Source organism: Formica exsecta, unplaced genomic scaffold (genome assembly GCF_003651465.1).
Source record: "Formica exsecta isolate Colony F162 unplaced genomic scaffold, ASM365146v1 scaffold201, whole genome shotgun sequence".
NCBI lineage: Eukaryota > Metazoa > Arthropoda > Insecta > Hymenoptera > Formicidae > Formica > Formica exsecta.
Genome location: NW_021849308.1, coordinates 1,565,808 through 1,584,310, shown reverse-complemented (window position 1 = coordinate 1,584,310; position 18,503 = coordinate 1,565,808). Strand labels below are relative to the sequence as shown.

The 18,503-nt window shown below is 39.2% G+C and overlaps 1 protein-coding gene across 3 annotated transcripts in view; it reads right to left on the bottom strand.

Annotated features, from left to right (window-relative positions):
- Window positions 1-18,503, bottom strand: part of LOC115234712 (protein bric-a-brac 2-like) — a 54,619-nt gene that overhangs the window by 23,171 nt on the left and 12,945 nt on the right. For 2 of the 3 annotated variants that reach the window (XM_029806005.1, XM_029806006.1), the window contains exons 2-3: window positions 8,334-8,478; window positions 7,308-7,472 (exon numbers count right to left, since the gene is read on the bottom strand). In XM_029806005.1, coding sequence (XP_029661865.1) covers window positions 7,308-7,472; window positions 8,334-8,478 — 310 coding nt within the window. Of the gene's footprint in view, window positions 1-7,307; window positions 7,473-8,333; window positions 8,479-8,692; window positions 8,903-18,503 lie in introns of those variants that run through there. The other variant, XM_029806004.1, reaches the window with a different exon arrangement.

The following is an 18,503-nucleotide window of genomic DNA, read 5'->3' as shown; positions in this document are numbered from 1 at the left end:
AATTACAAAATTATATTTGATAATTTCTTAATGATTTCACGTTATTAATATTTTAATATGTAATAAATAGAAAGTTATTCAATGTGCATGTGTATAATGATATATTTTTATGATAAGTTTACATTTAATTAATCTCCTTCAGTTTCAGTTGATATGATTAAATATTTAAAATCAATAAAAATAATTAACAAAGCCTGCTAAATAAATTTGATAAAAATATACAAACTAGCTAGTATTTTTTTAAAAAATAAAAATGCGGTTATTTTTTTCAAGAATTATTTTTACTCAAAATTAGTCCAAGAATTATTCACGAGATTTACACAATTTATTCTTTTAAAATATATAAAATAAATAAATAGTAGAATAAAATTAAGATTATGGATTTCTCGATTTATATAAGCTGACAATGAGTTCTGTGTCGCTGCCTTTAGATATGCAATAAAAATTGTGTTAATAGTATCGGACAGCTCTCGGAACGCGAACGAAAATGAGGAGAAAACAGAGTTACCCGACGCTCGACGAGATCGCTGAAGAGCATCGCTCGGATATCAGTTAACGTTACGATTATTGATTAAATCCGGCGGAGTTAAAATATATAGCTAGACACCGTCTCGCAGTAGTCGCGCTGCTCTACCCCTTGTATCGATTATGTCTCACGTAGCAGGTCCCGTCAATATCCGCGACACATCGTGAATTTCGGGGGTTAAACCGCGCTGCAACTCGACTCGATAAATCTCTTTCTAACCCCCTCTCCCTTCCCCATTTCTGCCGCCGCCACCTCCCTCGTTATTGCATTCTTCCGATGTGTGCGCGCGTATCCATTACCTCTTCCATATAAATAAATTCGACCGATAAAGATTCAAGGCCATAAAAATCAGAAAGTCGAATCGGATCGTTAATTTCGGATTCAGTTCCAGTTCCGCGACAACGTTCGTATACGTATGCAAATTTTCACACGTGACGGTGAAACGCGACGATTGACATGAGATCATTTTTCCGTTCCTGTAGCACAAGTATCGGAATTTGTACTGACCGAAATTAATTCTTTTGGATATCTATAGAGAACAATGAATGCTCTTGCTTTTCCCTTGCCCTTTATGCCTCTCGTTGCGAGAATTTCTTTTGAACAATCGTGAAAGAAAGGATATGCCGATCGAGAACGAGGTCATCGAACAACAGTAGTGTCGACTTTGCGGTGGCCTTTCCTTTATCAATGATCGCGCATTCTTGCTTATCGAATTATCTCGCGCGACGAAGAATTAAGTACCATGATCAGTTCAATAGAAATACTACATTACTATATTTATATAATTTAAAAATAAAATCTGTTAAAAGTTTCTTTGTTGTGATGATGTTACGTTTTTTTTTCCCTCCCGATGTACATATCGATGCTTTATCGATATACTGATAACGATATATTTTTGTGCAAAATATGTAATAGAAAAATAATATGGTATCCAAAATGTTGGAAGATTGTAGAACAAATTTCAGAAGCACCCTATATATGACTGTGCATACAAGCCCGCGCGGTGAACGCGATGCACACAAGAGATACGCGTTTTCTTCGCGTGTCGTCGTCTCACTGCCGTGTCAAGGACAGCGAGGGACGGAGGCGATGGTTTGCGTAGACTTTCCTTCGAAAAATGAAATACGGAATGTATCTCGTTTCACGATCGCCGACGTAATCGTAGATCATTCGGATGCGGATGCGCTCGTATTTTTCTGAATTATAATCTCTCCAAAAATTAATTTTTTTTAACGTCGCGTTAACTGTATTTGAAAATCTTAAATATTTTTATGCGAGATGATCACTTTTTTCGGTTATTAAAAAATGAAAAAATAAAACAATCGACAATAAAGTCACAATTATATGTTAATGCAAACTCTATCAAAATTTTCCATTATAATGTTATAAAATTTGTAACAAATATATATACAGAAAGAGTACTATATAAAGATTATATTAATAAATAATAAAAATTCTGAGACAAAAGAGAGAGAGAGAGAGAGAGAGAAAATGGAAATGTATGCGGAGCGTACAAGTTCAATTTAATCCGAGCACCGGACACGAGGACCTAAGAATATTTCATATACCGAATGTCCCAAGAATATCGTAATAATTTAATTTCTTCCAACTATTTGCAGTCAACCTTCTCATTAATGATAAATTATTATTTGATATTAATTTTTAATTTTCATTATTAAACATTTCGTCTATTAAAGTTCGAATTAATATTTTATAAGAATTCGAAATAAATCTTAAAGCATGAATTTTCGTTATCTATTTACGCCCGGAATAAATCAACATTATAATCTTTTATATCTCCAAAAATAAAATATATATCTTAAATATATATTAGTATTTTTTCTGACGTGTACATTTGTACAATTGCATATTCGATAAACGAAACGAGTTTGGGATATCCAAATTATTTCGCGCGCGTTTCCGAATTAAAATACCTGAAATTCCGTCGCGTATTCGGGACACCCCGTAGACGCGATCGGTTTGTGTCGCTGGCTGTGTCGGCGGGCAGGCCGAAATTGCGCCGGGAGCGAATCCTGGGAGCAAGATACGCGGCTTCGGGTCGAGTAAGCACCTCGACGAGGAGCACCAATCACGGGCGCGAGCATCGTTGCGTGCCGGCACGTCCCGCTTGACGGAGCGGGGCGAAAAGAGAGGCAAAAAAAAAAAAAAAAGTAAAAAAACGGCGAAATGACGAGAGAGGCCGGAGCCATCCTTCGCAACCGCGCGCCGACTCTCGCCGGTTGGCGGCGGCGTGTTTTCGCACGCGCGCAGATACTGGGAGAGCAGGACAGCGGGACGCAAATATTCAATCACTCGGTTCAAACAGTGGCACAGGTCCGTGGCTTCGGGAATGAAAAAAGGGAGAAAGAGAGAGAGAGAGAGAGAGAGAGCGACAAATAATCGCGGGCGTAAAAATGTGACATTTATATATATAGGCTGCTCCTTCGATCTCAAATTCTCATCCGCGAAAGATTGCTCGTTTATAATGTTCCGTCAAACGTAAAATAGTTTCGAGAAATCTGACGTTTACCCCGTCTATAGCTTTCTCATCTTTTTATAACATCGTGAAATGGATAGATCAGAGATGGGAAATTTTTGAAAATTTTGAATATAAATTTGTCAAGAGTTTTAAGATTTTCATTATCATCATCAATAATTAATTAATATTTAATAAGATCGCGACACGGAGAAGACGAGCAGAATTAATTAGTTTTACATGTTAGCTACAGTCGCCTTCTTCATCGAAAATGTCTCGGTTTATTTTCTAATCAGAGATTTCAGCGATCTAAGGATGACGCCGAACTCGACAACGCGTTTGTATTTGACGGTTAACGACGACGGGGTCGTTTTCGTCAGCGAGAAAGATTTATTTTGGCCCGCACTCAAAACACACACACACACACACACACACATATATATATATATACAACGATGCAGGTTCGTCGTCCGGCGTCTGGCGCACGATCCAAATAGCCGGTCGCCGAAGCATCCTCTTCACGCCATGCAAAGGACGGCGAAAATAATCCCACGTTTCCGATAAATCGCGCGACTTCGCGTTCGGCGTGCATTAAGCGTCCGCTTTGAAGATCTTATTCAATATCGAGCGACAAGCAAGACAGAAAAGAAATATAGCGAAGAGAAAGGAACCTCGATTTAAACCAATCTTATTATTTGATATTTATACTTTTTGTCGAAACTGGCTGTATATGATTAAATTATAATCAATGTAAAAAAAATGTAGCGAAATTAGAGCGTAGTTTTGAGCGCAAACAATTTGGCAAAGATACGAAATGAAGTTTAAATTATTAAGTTGGACGAATTGTTCACGTAATCGGTTTATATAATATATTCTTGTAATTATAGGGTAAGAGACATACGATATTTTTTTTTTAACTTAAAATAAAATAAAAATTCCTTTAAACATGATTTGTGGTTTTGTTCTAAAAGTAGTTCTTACTATAAGTGATTTTGTTCTAAACGCGATTCATCAGAAGTTCAATCAAACATCTATATTTTATAGGCACGTATGTTGATTTAACTGATCGAGTTAGAAATGAGTTTGCGGAATAAAAGCGTAAAGTTTCCCTCGGAGATATCTGATACAATAAAATCCAAAATAATAAAATAAATTCCACAACGACATTCTTTCAATGTGCAACCATAACGAAATCGTATCAGTAATGTTACGAAATATTTCAAATAATTTAGAGATAATATATAACTAATTTACTTGTGTGACGAGTTGGATGGCATGCAAAATAAATTATCGTGTGAAAACGATGATACGAGAGAATATTATCGCGCGCACATCCCAAACGGGATGTTATTATGATTATTTTTACAGAATCGCTTCGAGAATCCAAATAGCGTTTGCATTTTCAACGTAATTAGTCCGCGATAATTGCGTTCATCACTTTTGCGCATTCAATTTCATATAGAGAGTTTAACATTTACAGTAATTACTCGTTACGGTCTATTATCTATTACATATTTATATGTGCAACTATAAAAGAATATGGTTCGTATTCTTATTCAGCAATAAACTGAAGAGAGCGTTTCTCACGTTATTCAAAACAACCGAGTAATAATCGCGTTTAGCGTTAAACATACAACAAAAACTAATGATACACACGCACACACACATTCTACATATATATGTAGATTATGATATTTATCATGTATATGAGAAATATCGCGCAGTTCATTGTACGCACGACTTGTCATTAGAAATATCGAAGAATTGAATCTTCGAAGAAAGAAGTAAAGAGAGGAGAGAACAGAAAAAAAAGTAGGGATAGGATGGTGCAGCTGCGTGCCGTACCTTATCACTGACGAGACATCCTGAAAGACCGGCGCTCCACTCGGCGCGTTTCTTATCTTATCCGTGTGTCGCGATATATCTGAGTTCCCTGACGCGCGGAAATCTGGAACACTTCAGCCTCCCCCCGTACACACACACACATACACACACATACGTAGAGACACAACACACGCGCGCGCGCGCGCGCGTCCAAGATGCACGAGGAGGAAAAGTTTTCCAAGCGCGCACGTTAAGCGAGACACGATAAATCCGAACAAACGGACGGATGGACGGACGAACGAACGGCGCGCGTTATCACGACTCCGCGAAAAAGCGAGCCGCGCGTGCCGGCCGGCCGGCGAAACCTCGAGCGGGCATTTCGAACGCGCATAAACGCGCGCAGCGCTCGCGGCGGCGGTCAATCGAATCGACGACGACGTCTCCCCTCGGTGGATAAGAAAGGGAGTTTCTCGTGACTGTTACCGACACGAAACGGATGTCGCGCGGGAGTAAAAGCCGGTAAGGTAGCGCGCCTCCGCGTCGGTAAGCTTCGTTTACCGCTTCGGCGTTTTCAGATGGGAAGGGAATGTCCATTCGGACTATAAAGATAACTTTCTTGGCAAACGCTGGAAAGCGAATGGTGCAAGTGTTTCTGCGGTCGGTAATATTCGCGATATTCTATACAGTAAGTATGATGGAAAAAAGATATTCATTTGATTGATAAAAAATATTGAATATCGCGTCTGATAGTGCACGAATATTGTATAATATATTTTTTAAAGGATCGATGTATAACTTTATATCAAGAATATAAACTGGCATTATCTTTATTCTCTTTTTAAAATTATACTTGAAGAATTCACGCTCGAAATTGAACCAGAAGTTGAACCTTTTAGAAACATTTGTGGCTTTTAAAGCTGCGTATCGTGTCAGGTTGAGTATTCTCTTTCGAGAAATAATATACAGGAGACTTCTCCTTTGGCGAGAAAGTGTTCGTTTTTATCATACTTTCTTGCCGTTTCGAACATGCTAAAGCACCCGGAACGTTTCACCTCGCGAATATTGTAAAACGCGTTTAGGCGATGATTTATCGAGAAGATGACAATCCCGATATACTTTCCAGATATACTACCTCTCCCAGTTATTCTTTGACAAGTTAAGTCCTCAATACATATATTGCAATGATTAATTTAATACATATACTAAATAGGTCTTTTTTGTAATCTTATGTTTTTCATATATCACACAAAGTTGCGAAGAATATATTACCTAACATGTAAAGAATATTTTATTTGCTTTTTATATTTTTATAACAAGTGCCTTTGTTTAATTAAATTGCTTAATAATAGTTTGGCTTTAGCATATAATTATTTTATTTTTTTAATAAATAAGACTGTGTCTGTTCTTCAGATTATTACTTGTAAATAAGCACGTAATTTGTCATTATTATATATTATTATTATACTCATTCTATATTTTAATTTTCGAGAACTTTGAATAATTTGCAAAATAATTAAAAAAATAATTAATAATTAATTTTTTTCAATTATAAAATCTTTCAAAAATAGCATAATACAATATACAATAGTGTACTTTAATTTTAAAATAGAATTAAACACTATAAAAAATATTTTCGAAATGTTTGTGGCTTAAAAAAAATTGATTCATGAAACGTTTATACACTACCAAATTATTCACAAAATAGGCAAACGAATGATAGTAGATTTTGCATCCATTCGGAGAACGAAACTGCTATCAATTTGACGAAAGATCTTGCAATAATACGAGCAACACACAGTGCGTCGTAATAGCTCGTAAGCGATAAGATAAAATGAAACAATCGCGTTCATCGTTATTTAATATCGTGACGCATGCAAGATTCAAACGTTTCAGGACCTTCAATACTCAAGAAGGTTTGAAGAACGTGAACCATCTAAATTTGACAAAGTCATCAGCGATCACAATCGTTATGTCCGTGCCGGTATTTTTAAATAATAATCAAAATGTTGCATTGATAAATAGATATTTGATTCGAGCGCCGATATTGCACATCATCGATCAGCGACGTCGTTAGAGCTGTTCTCCGAAGTTTCCATTTATGTTATATATATATATATATATATATATTCTTAAAAATGAGTATTTTATAATATTTCTGTTTTATAAATGAAAAAAATATCATTACTATCCTTCTAATAATCGACATGTCGTAATAGCAATATATGTATATTATTTGGAATGAGACAATGTCATTTTATGATTTGACAATAGAGGAGACAATTATATATATAATTTTATGACTCCATAGCATATTGCTTTTCACAGGCCATTTGTCGCAGGCGTCGCTAAAATAAAAATCAAAATCTCGTTTCGATTATTCAATGGATTCGCGTTGTGGGAGAAATCGTTACTCGCGACGTCGCTGGCCGCGACGATCGGCGCGATCGCGGCGAAAGATCGACCTTATTCTCGCGCGCTCACCTGAAGCTCCGCTTGTGAGACGTCGATCTCCCCGCGGTAGACGAACTCGATGATGAACTTGAGGTCGTTGAAGCACACGTCCTGCGGCATGATGATGGTCGGGTGTTTACAGGGGTTCGACAGCAGGAGTTTTTGAAAGTAGGAACTACAGGCCGACAGGACCACCTGCGCACATATACAAAGATGAAATATCGTAGAGATATATATACGAGATGAGAAATGATTTCCGATTAAAAGTCACAGTTAATTTTAACGTGCGAATTTATTAAGTATCACAAAAAAATTATCCGCCTTAAATCTTTGTATAATTATTTCTATTTTATTTCCCGAATATATTTATTTGAAATTACAGAATATTCTTTCGGATAATTTTCTCGATCGAAGTATCGATATTTTGACAAGAGAGTTTGACAGTCGAAACATCATTCGAATCAGAATCAAAAAGCATATAAGTCTAAGAACTATCAGACGTAAATATTTTCTATATTATTGAAATATCGCAGGCGTCAAATTAATTGTATGTTGATGTCGGATCGAAGCGCAGACATAAATATCCGCCACGTGATACTGAATAATCAAAGTAGAATCGTAATTAAACTATAATAAATATAGATATCAGATATAAGAGAAAATAAGAAACAAATGTACGGCAATTCGACACTAAGAATTATGCGAAATAAATCTCTTCGTGATATTATTCGTATGCAGAACAAATTGTCTTGAATTTATTATTTTATTGATTTTATTTCATATATTTTAAATGTAATTATGAACTGTCAGCTACATTTTCTCAACATTTCAATTTAAACCCGCTAATATTAAATTAAATTTCTCACTTCAATCTTTTTCCATTTTTATCTAAAATGTAATGCAATAATTTCTCTAATTTTATATTCATTGAGAATTGATCGAAATTTGTTACAATTCTTTATTTTGGCTTTAGATCGAGGGCTGACGTTCGATTTCGCGCACGATCGATCTCTCTCCTTCCCTCTCTCCATGTTCCGTGCGCTCGCAACAGCCTACCTTATGCGCTTTTAACGAAGCCTCGTTGCATGCCAGGGTGACGTCGACGAAGGCTTCGGTCTGCAGGAGCTGGTGAAACACGGACGTCATGTTCGACTGGTAGTTGTTCCAGCGCAGGCAGTAGTGCTGCCCGGCCATGCCGCCGCTGCAACAGAGAGACGGAAAGATCGATTGAGTATTTTTCCAAAGTCGCTTTCTCTCCGTGTCGACGGATTCATCCAAGAGTCATCGTCGTCGACGACGACGACCCTAAAAGACGAAGAGATCCCCCTTCCCGTTATCCCTTATCCGCGATAGTCATCCCCGTCGTATCCTTTCCCCTACCACGAGAGATCGACTCGTAGAGAGCGGGATAGTACCTGTAGTGCACGCCCCAATAACGATCTGTCTCCATGAAATATTGGGTTTCTTTTTCCGTCACGACCGCCGGGAGAAGATATCTCCAAGAGGTTTTATGTACCGGACGGGGAACGATATCCAAACGCGTACGAAAAAGACGAGAGTAGGTAGGTAGATAGGTTTAGGTTTTCTGCACACCGCGTGCTGACGGCAAAGCGCGGATGACACAAACGAAAAAGAGAAAGAGAGAGATAGATAGAGAGAGAGAGAGAGAGAGAGAGAGAAAGAGATGTGGGAAGAACGAGACGAGGTAGAGAAGAATAGGAAAAAAGAGATATAAAGAGAAAGGGAGATCTCGCTGACAGGGCTGGGCGCGTCGAAGGGAAGAAAAGGAAGGGAGGTAAAGCAGAAAGAAAAAGGGTCGTTCACGGGTCTTAGCGAGGGGACGTCATTTCCGGAAGCGCGACGCGGCGCGAGACAAACACAGGTAACCAAAGGAGCACTTTCGCGTATTCGCGAACGGAGAAGTCCGACGATAACGGACGGGATGGAGACCAGGCGTTACGATCGAGCGAGAAGAGAGACGAAGAAGAGCGAATTGCGAGTCGAATCGGCGCACAACGCGAAGAGGTTCGGGCGTTGGTCTGCCCCCGTCGCGACATTCACCTGTTCCGTGGACCGTGCTTTATCTGCCTCTATCTATGTGACTCTTTATACCGGGCCATTCCGCCTGTTATCTGTCCGTAGGAACACGGGCTTTTATCAGTTACTTAGACGTGCGCCGATAACGGGGAAACTTTAAGCTCGCGCTTGCCTCGCGTTTTACCGCCTTCTCTCTCTCTTTCTCTCTTCTCTTCTCTCCTCCTGCTGCTTGCGCTCATTTCGACGCACATCGCTGCCTTTCATCCACTCACTCGCGCGCTTGAAGAACGGCTGGAAAATTCATCGCGACACTTCATTCCCAGTATCTTTAGCATCTGACTTAATACCAGGATTCTAATGCTATTTAGGCGTGAATTTTATAAAAAATTACGAAAATTCAAGGTTCTCGATTCTAATCACGATCTATAATCACGATTATTTTGAATATAATTTTATATATAAATGCATAAATATTCAATTAGCAGCTTTCTAACTATCGATTCTCAATTTCGATTTTTCAATTCTCAACACTTTCAAACTCTTCATCATGTACCTGACGACTCTCGTCTTTCAACTCTCTCAAGTCGACTCGCAATGCCTATAAGGTGTACAACAATTATTTAATAAAGTGCGAATCAATATTATATAATGCTGGACTAGTCTGTTTCTTGATATTGTATCTTTCATTGTATAAATAAAGCGTATATTTTTCCTTCTCCATGTTTTCTCCCGAGCTAACTCTTCGTCTTCCAAACTCTGTCTTTCCCCGCCCTCCCTTCGCCCTTCATCACCCCTTTTATAAACCACACTGGTCGACACGCTTGTACCATCTGCCGTTTCTCCGACTATCCTTCGAGAGCCCTCGATATAGACGCACCTGCGAACGCTTGCGGATAACGCACGAATGTGAATGTACGTGAATACGCATCTGACGTACTCTTACTTCGTTCGGTCTCTATATGTACATACTCGTAAACTACGTCTGCGCGCGTGCTATTTCACCTGTGTGATCGATTATTGCGAGAAATCACGTTGGCGAATACCTATCGCAGATTGATATCGAATCTCTGAGAATGCTCGAAATTCTGGAAACATTCCTCGGTATATTATTGCCACGATTTTAGGAGCTCGTTAAGTTTCAATTGGACAATTGAAACTTGCTTTCGTTCTCAAACTATTGTTACGGATTACAGGATCAATTAGAAAATTTTCAAAATTTGTACTATCGCTTCTTACGCAATGCAGATCAAATATTGTTATAAACTTCTCGTTTCTTTCCAAAAGTAAAGAATTAATTAAACAAGGATTAAATTTTAAATTTTTGTTCGCAAAATTTTTTTTCAACATTCAAGCTGTACACAGATATTTTAACAATTTTGAAAATACAGAAATCTTTCACATTTCTGAGATATTTTTTTTCGCTTGCCTTATTTTCAAGGGAGTAAATAGCAACATGTTAACGTTTCGCTACGTTTTGCAAAACTTGGAGAAACTTTGAAATTTATCGTGAGATCGAAACGTTTCGGATTGCCTTATGCCCGTACATCGAGTTTATGCGTGCGTGTCGCACGGCACATAACACGCGAGTCGCGTAACAGGTATGCGCGCACGTTGATATCATTGAAATTGGGTTACCCGGCGAGTCGAGTGCGAAGACGCGCTGATAATTCGTGATAACGGAAAGAAACGACGATAATCGATCTTCGCGCGTTGATTTTGTTGATTTTCTTTGTTCCTTTTATGACTTATCCAATCCATCGTATCGCAATTACGTGTGCGATTCAATTCTACATCTTTTTAAATTTGACGAAAAAGAACTTGCAAACGTATTGTTAAAGCCGGTAATAATAGAATCTCGTACGCTTTCGATTAGAGCTCTTTTTCTCTTACCAAGATAGTTAATAAAAACAGTTTTTAAAAGTAAAATAGGAGACATATATAACATATATGTAACATATTCGGAGATGAAACGTCACACTTTCTTGCGTCCTTCAGACGTAGCAGCTGCATCTTTCAATAACTGCGTATATACTAGAGTTTGCATATTTTTTTACATATATAAAACATACGGCCAATACATATGGTCAAGAATTAGAGATAATTTTTATATAGAATAATATGGAATAATATTTTTTACCTTTTTAAATTATAAATATGAAATTTATATTAAAATGTAGAAATAAGTTTAAAAAAGTTTTTTAATAATAGTATATATGTGTAAACGAGTTCACTTTTTTTTTAACCAACTTTTCACGTCAATGAGAGCAACGATAATTAACATTATTTGCCACAATTTACTTTATATGTATAGCCTTCTCTATATTTCCTTTTAATCGCGATAGAATATTTCCTACAGTCGAATAATCGTAAAGGTCAGCGGTAGATTAATTCTAGCAGACGGATCTTCGCAAAAATCTCCAAGTTTTCCCAATTGCATTCTGGCACAAAAATGGCTCGTCTTTTTATATATTCCGTGATTATCGTTCGTTCTATATTTCACCGTGTTACTTCTAACAATAAGTTCCACGATTATTCTAGATTCTACCCCATATATTATCCGCGACAGAATAATTTGCACAGGTGAATAGCCGGAAAGATTCAACGCGATCCGATCACGGTGTAAAAGTGGCTCACCTAGTTTTGAGAAACATTGTTTAAGCTTCTGCTCCATGTGCGACACGGCTAGCCGCGTTGATTTCAAGAGGATAATTGAGTGAAAGAAAGGAGACGCGCAATTAAAGCGGTTACGGAGAGAAAGAGAGAGAGAGAGAGAGGGAGAGAGAGGGAAGAGAGAGAAACCGAGAGAAAACCGGATGCAACGCGACGTGAAGAAACAGAGTGAGACGGGATAGCCGGTGAGATGAGCTTGACACAGTAGTAAACAATTTTGTAAATATATGTTTATATAAAATAGAGAAAAAATGATGATATAATATTTATATTAATCAGTGACTATTTGAGAGTTCAGTGAATTTACGTATATAATGAATTTTTATATTAATCTTATTCGCGATTTTTAAATTTTATTACAGGGTTGAAAAGATTTGGAATGCTTGCACGAAAATCTTATCTACATGAAAAATTTGAAATTCTCTGGAGATTTTCTATGAAATGAAAAGAATGAAGTTTCGAAAAGCCCAAATGAGAGCGAAACTATAAATTCTCTCTTATCTACATATCTCTTTATCATGTCATACATCATATTCTTTAATGGTTAAACTATTATCATTTCTGATGTATAATAGATATCCGTTTTATAAAATAGTATAAAAATATGTTTAAAAAAACATAAAATGTCTGTCTTATTTTCAATCTCTTTATATTATATATCAAAAGAATTTTACCGCGTGATATGAAGAAAGCAACTGGCATATAATTACTAAAAAGATAAAATAGATCTTAAGGTAAAAACCTAGTGTTTAGTATCAAACATTTTCAAATTGTCTGGATTATCGGTGTACACTGGGCATTCAGTGTGGAAATTTACGATGCGACCGATCGCGCATCCATCGATACGCTTTCTCAACGTCGGTCGGCGCATCCTATGACGCGATGCGCGAGCTACGATCTAAAACACTTCGCCCAGTTTCTTCAGGGAGTTACGCCGCCCCGGTGCCGGCCGTCGTGCGATTTTCCTGTCACTTTCACTGAAACTCGATGAGAGAAGAAGGCGAGGAAGCCGCAGGCGGTGCCAAAGAAGCGTGGACAACAACGGCGCGCTCGACGAGCGGGTTCGAGGCATGTCGGAGATATTGCGAATTTACGACGAGGCATGCGATATCGCGAAGGACGGGAGCTCGTTTCCACGCGTGCACAACGAAAGCGCGAGAGGGTGAAAGGAAACGGCGAGTCTCTTCTCGGCGCGACGCGACACCGAAACGGTGGAGGAGGATAATAAAAACGTTCATCGGGGGAGAGAGGGAGGTTGGGGGGCCGGTTAGCTCGCACGCTAATCTTTCGCGTTAGAAAGCCACCGCTTTCCTGAGAGGTAGTAAATTGATGCGCGCAAAAGATCTGGATAGAGATCAAGGAGCGTGTTGCGAGAAGAAAGATTTAATTTTTCGGATTATATTTTCTATGAATGCTGACAGAAAAAAAATAAATATTAACCATCATATGATTATATAAGATAATAAGGCCATTTATATGTTTTAATAAAAAAATTAAAAAATGCAACATTAAAAAAAGAAGAGCAAATCGAGAAAATATATAGAATGTAGAATAATATTAGTCGTAAAACAAAGAAAAATTAAGACAAAATATAAGAAAAATATCGCAAATATCAATTCTTATATATTAAAAGTAGTCTATTCTAAAAATTTAATAAAAAAGGCAGGAATATACCGTGAGAATATCGAGAAGAGAAGTCAAGAAAACGAAGCGCCAACATTAGCGACCGGTTTCTATCCCTTACGCTCGCGTTTTCTTTCGCAGCCCCGAAGAAGCACGGGTTTTTCCCCCTTTGTGCGATGCGGAGGGAGAGGAGGGGAAACCGCCCTTCCATCTTCCCTCCCGCGATTCATCTCAATTTTTCTTCGAGCTTTTTGTGTCCAATTTCACCTCGCCTCCCTGCCACGCCACATTCTCTTTCTTTTTCCCCGTCTATCCCTCTGCCATTCGCGGAGTAGACGAGCTCGCTCTTCGTGTTTTACTCCCCCTTCCCTCCTCTCCCGCCCTCATCCTTCTCCCTGCTCTATCCTCTTCTCAATTTCTACCCTCTCTCTTTCTCTCCCTCTCTTCGTTTCTTCGCCCTTCTCAACCATTTCACGACCGTCATTCCGTCTCCCTCGCCATCCTTCGCCCTCCTTTTTCTTGTCTCTCGGTCGTTTCATCGCTTCTTTCTCGACCCTCTGCTCGCCCCCTCTCTCCATCCCCCTCCAGCCTTTCCCTCTTTCGCCGCGCGCGTTGGTTCCATTTACTCGTTCCCTCTTTCCCCCCGCGTCTAAGACGTTATTTTCTCGTGGCCCCTTCGCTTCCACGGTTATACGCTATCTTTCGTTCTCTCTCTCTCTCTCTTTTTTCTCTTTCATCCCTAGATTCTACCCCATATATTATCCGCGACAGAATAATTTGCACAGGTGAATAGCCGGAAAGATTCAACGCGATCCGATCACGGTGTAAAAGTGGCTCACCTAGTTTTGAGAAACATTGTTTAAGCTTCTGCTCCATGTGCGACACGGCTAGCCGCGTTGATTTCAAGAGGATAATTGAGTGAAAGAAAGGAGACGCGCAATTAAAGCGGTTACGGAGAGAAAGAGAGAGAGAGAGAGAGAGAGAGAGAGGGAGAGAGAGGGAAGAGAGAGAAACCGAGAGAAAACCGGATGCAACGCGACGTGAAGAAACAGAGTGAGACGGGATAGCTGGTGAGATGAGCTTGACACAGTAGTAAACAATTTTGTAAATATATGTTTATATAAAATAGAGAAAAAATGATGATATAATATTTATATTAATCAGTGACTATTTGAGAGTTCAGTGAATTTACGTATATAATGAATTTTTATATTAATCTTATTCGCGATTTTTAAATTTTATTACAGGGTTGAAAAGATTTGGAATGCTTGCACGAAAATCTTATCTACATGAAAAATTTGAAATTCTCTGGAGATTTTCTATGAAATGAAAAGAATGAAGTTTCGAAAAGCCCAAATGAGAGCGAAACTATAAATTCTCTCTTATCTACATATCTCTTTATCATGTCATACATCATATTCTTTAATGGTTAAACTATTATCATTTCTGATGTATAATAGATATCCGTTTTATAAAATAGTATAAAAATATGTTTAAAAAAACATAAAATGTCTGTCTTATTTTCAATCTCTTTATATTATATATCAAAAGAATTTTACCGCGTGATATGAAGAAAGCAACTGGCATATAATTACTAAAAAGATAAAATAGATCTTAAGGTAAAAACCTAGTGTTTAGTATCAAACATTTTCAAATTGTCTGGATTATCGGTGTACACTGGGCATTCAGTGTGGAAATTTACGATGCGACCGATCGCGCATCCATCGATACGCTTTCTCAACGTCGGTCGGCGCATCCTATGACGCGATGCGCGAGCTACGATCTAAAACACTTCGCCCAGTTTCTTCAGGGAGTTACGCCGCCCCGGTGCCGGCCGTCGTGCGATTTTCCTGTCACTTTCACTGAAACTCGATGAGAGAAGAAGGCGAGGAAGCCGCAGGCGGTGCCAAAGAAGCGTGGACAACAACGGCGCGCTCGACGAGCGGGTTCGAGGCATGTCGGAGATATTGCGAATTTACGACGAGGCATGCGATATCGCGAAGGACGGGAGCTCGTTTCCACGCGTGCACAACGAAAGCGCGAGAGGGTGAAAGGAAACGGCGAGTCTCTTCTCGGCGCGACGCGACACCGAAACGGTGGAGGAGGATAATAAAAACGTTCATCGGGGGAGAGAGGGAGGTTGGGGGGCCGGTTAGCTCGCACGCTAATCTTTCGCGTTAGAAAGCCACCGCTTTCCTGAGAGGTAGTAAATTGATGCGCGCAAAAGATCTGGATAGAGATCAAGGAGCGTGTTGCGAGAAGAAAGATTTAATTTTTCGGATTATATTTTCTATGAATGCTGACAGAAAAAAAATAAATATTAACCATCATATGATTATATAAGATAATAAGGCCATTTATATGTTTTAATAAAAAAATTAAAAAATGCAACATTAAAAAAAGAAGAGCAAATCGAGAAAATATATAGAATGTAGAATAATATTAGTCGTAAAACAAAGAAAAATTAAGACAAAATATAAGAAAAATATCGCAAATATCAATTCTTATATATTAAAAGTAGTCTATTCTAAAAATTTAATAAAAAAGGCAGGAATATACCGTGAGAATATCGAGAAGAGAAGTCAAGAAAACGAAGCGCCAACATTAGCGACCGGTTTCTATCCCTTACGCTCGCGTTTTCTTTCGCAGCCCCGAAGAAGCACGGGTTTTTCCCCCTTTGTGCGATGCGGAGGGAGAGGAGGGGAAACCGCCCTTCCATCTTCCCTCCCGCGATTCATCTCAATTTTTCTTCGAGCTTTTTGTGTCCAATTTCACCTCGCCTCCCTGCCACGCCACATTCTCTTTCTTTTTCCCCGTCTATCCCTCTGCCATTCGCGGAGTAGACGAGCTCGCTCTTCGTGTTTTACTCCCCCTTCCCTCCTCTCCCGCCCTCATCCTTCTCCCTGCTCTATCCTCTTCTCAATTTCTACCCTCTCTCTTTCTCTCCCTCTCTTCGTTTCTTCGCCCTTCTCAACCATTTCACGACCGTCATTCCGTCTCCCTCGCCATCCTTCGCCCTCCTTTTTCTTGTCTCTCGGTCGTTTCATCGCTTCTTTCTCGACCCTCTGCTCGCCCCCTCTCTCCATCCCCCTCCAGCCTTTCCCTCTTTCGCCGCGCGCGTTGGTTCCATTTACTCGTTCCCTCTTTCCCCCCGCGTCTAAGACGTTATTTTCTCGTGGCCCCTTCGCTTCCACGGTTATACGCTATCTTTCGTTCTCTCTCTCTCTCTTTTTTCTCTTTCATCCACCCCAACAGGGCAAAACAATCTCCCCTTTTCCCTCGTTCTTCCCTATATCTCTATCCTGCCTCTATGCCTCTCTACCTCTCTCTCTCTCTTTTCTCCGTTGGCTTTTTCTCTCCCCGCTCTATATCCATCTATCTATCTTTTGGTTCCGCTTCCTCCCCAACCGACCTAACCGCCTTTTCCCTCTCCTCCTTCTCCTTGTCTCGCCTTGCACCGCCGGTTCTTTCTCCGTGCAGCGCCTTTTACGTTTTTCCAGCGTTATCGACGCGTCGCCTCCTCGCTTCTTCCCGGACTTTTCCCTTTCGCGACCACTTCGAGACGACGACCAACCAGCTCTTTCTCCGGGAAAACGCAAGCGGAAACGACCGCTCCTCTCTTTCCCCCTCCGCCCCATGCCCCCCTTTTCTCCCCGCTTTCTCATTCCAGTACCATTTCGCGTTTGCAGGCGGAGAGGATTGGAATCTTCCACGAGAGTTTCCTCCGTTCTCTTCTTTTGCAACCTCCCTCCCCTTCTGCCTTCGCCGCCCTTCAACCTCTCCTCTTCTTGGCTTTTTTCCTAGTTTCGTCGAGATGCAGATGATAAAGAGAACTAATAAAATCTGCATGACGACCGGCGGATTTTGCATAAGGTAGTATACCGTCCCTCGGACCTTGCTGTTATAATAACCCGGAATTTCTCGACGATGTATAAATGTCAATTTGATACGGCCGCGAGGACAGATTCTCGCCCCAGAATACTTTTGTAGGATCATATCCCTACACAAATACAGATAGAGGCTGACTCGGACATCTTTATATTAAAGATAATTTAGTCGTATTTTTTATATAAAAAAAGATTTAAAAAAACTGTGTCTTGCGCGCGCGGTCGAGTCAGTTTTTTTCACAATGTATCTTGCTTTTGAGAACAAGAAAAGACATATTTGAGATTAGAAACGTCGCATATGGCATTCATCGCGGCGTGTTTTTCTGCGAGATCTCGGCGGCGTAAAATGTGTCGCTAAAATTGACATTGCGAAAAACATACGCTCGCATACCATAATACGTGTATGTGTTATCTATCTCTCTCCGTTGGTTCTCTTATACTTTTTTTTACGTTTTCCTATTAAATATTTCCATCTGAGAGAATAAAGCAGATTATATTATTTCCTTCTTTTAAGTATACGAGATCAAATAAAATCTCGCATTATGCAACGATTTCGTATATCTCGTAATATAAATTATTATGAAGTCAAACTTCTTACAGCATAATAAAGTCTGACTCTTATTACTGAAATATTCCACTCTTATTACAGAAGAAGTAGAAATCCATATTCATATCAACATGCAATTTTCGATGCAAACTATCTCATACAAACTATCGAAGATTTCCATCCTGAAATGTAAAAATACAGTGAGATGACAAAAAATTGATTGGCAAAAAAAAAAAAAAAAAAAGAAAAAAAAAAAAAAAAAAAAAAAAAAAAAAAAAAAAAAGCAGAATCCATAGGCAATGTTGGAAATTGCGAAAAATACTAAGACAACGGTAGCGCGTTTTCCAGAAAAGTTGATAAAAGTTCCAATCGATAAAATGGCAGGCAAGAATTTATAGACTCACACGAACGAAATTATTTTCTGGTGCTCGCTTTCCGATCGATTTCCTCGTCATGGGAAGA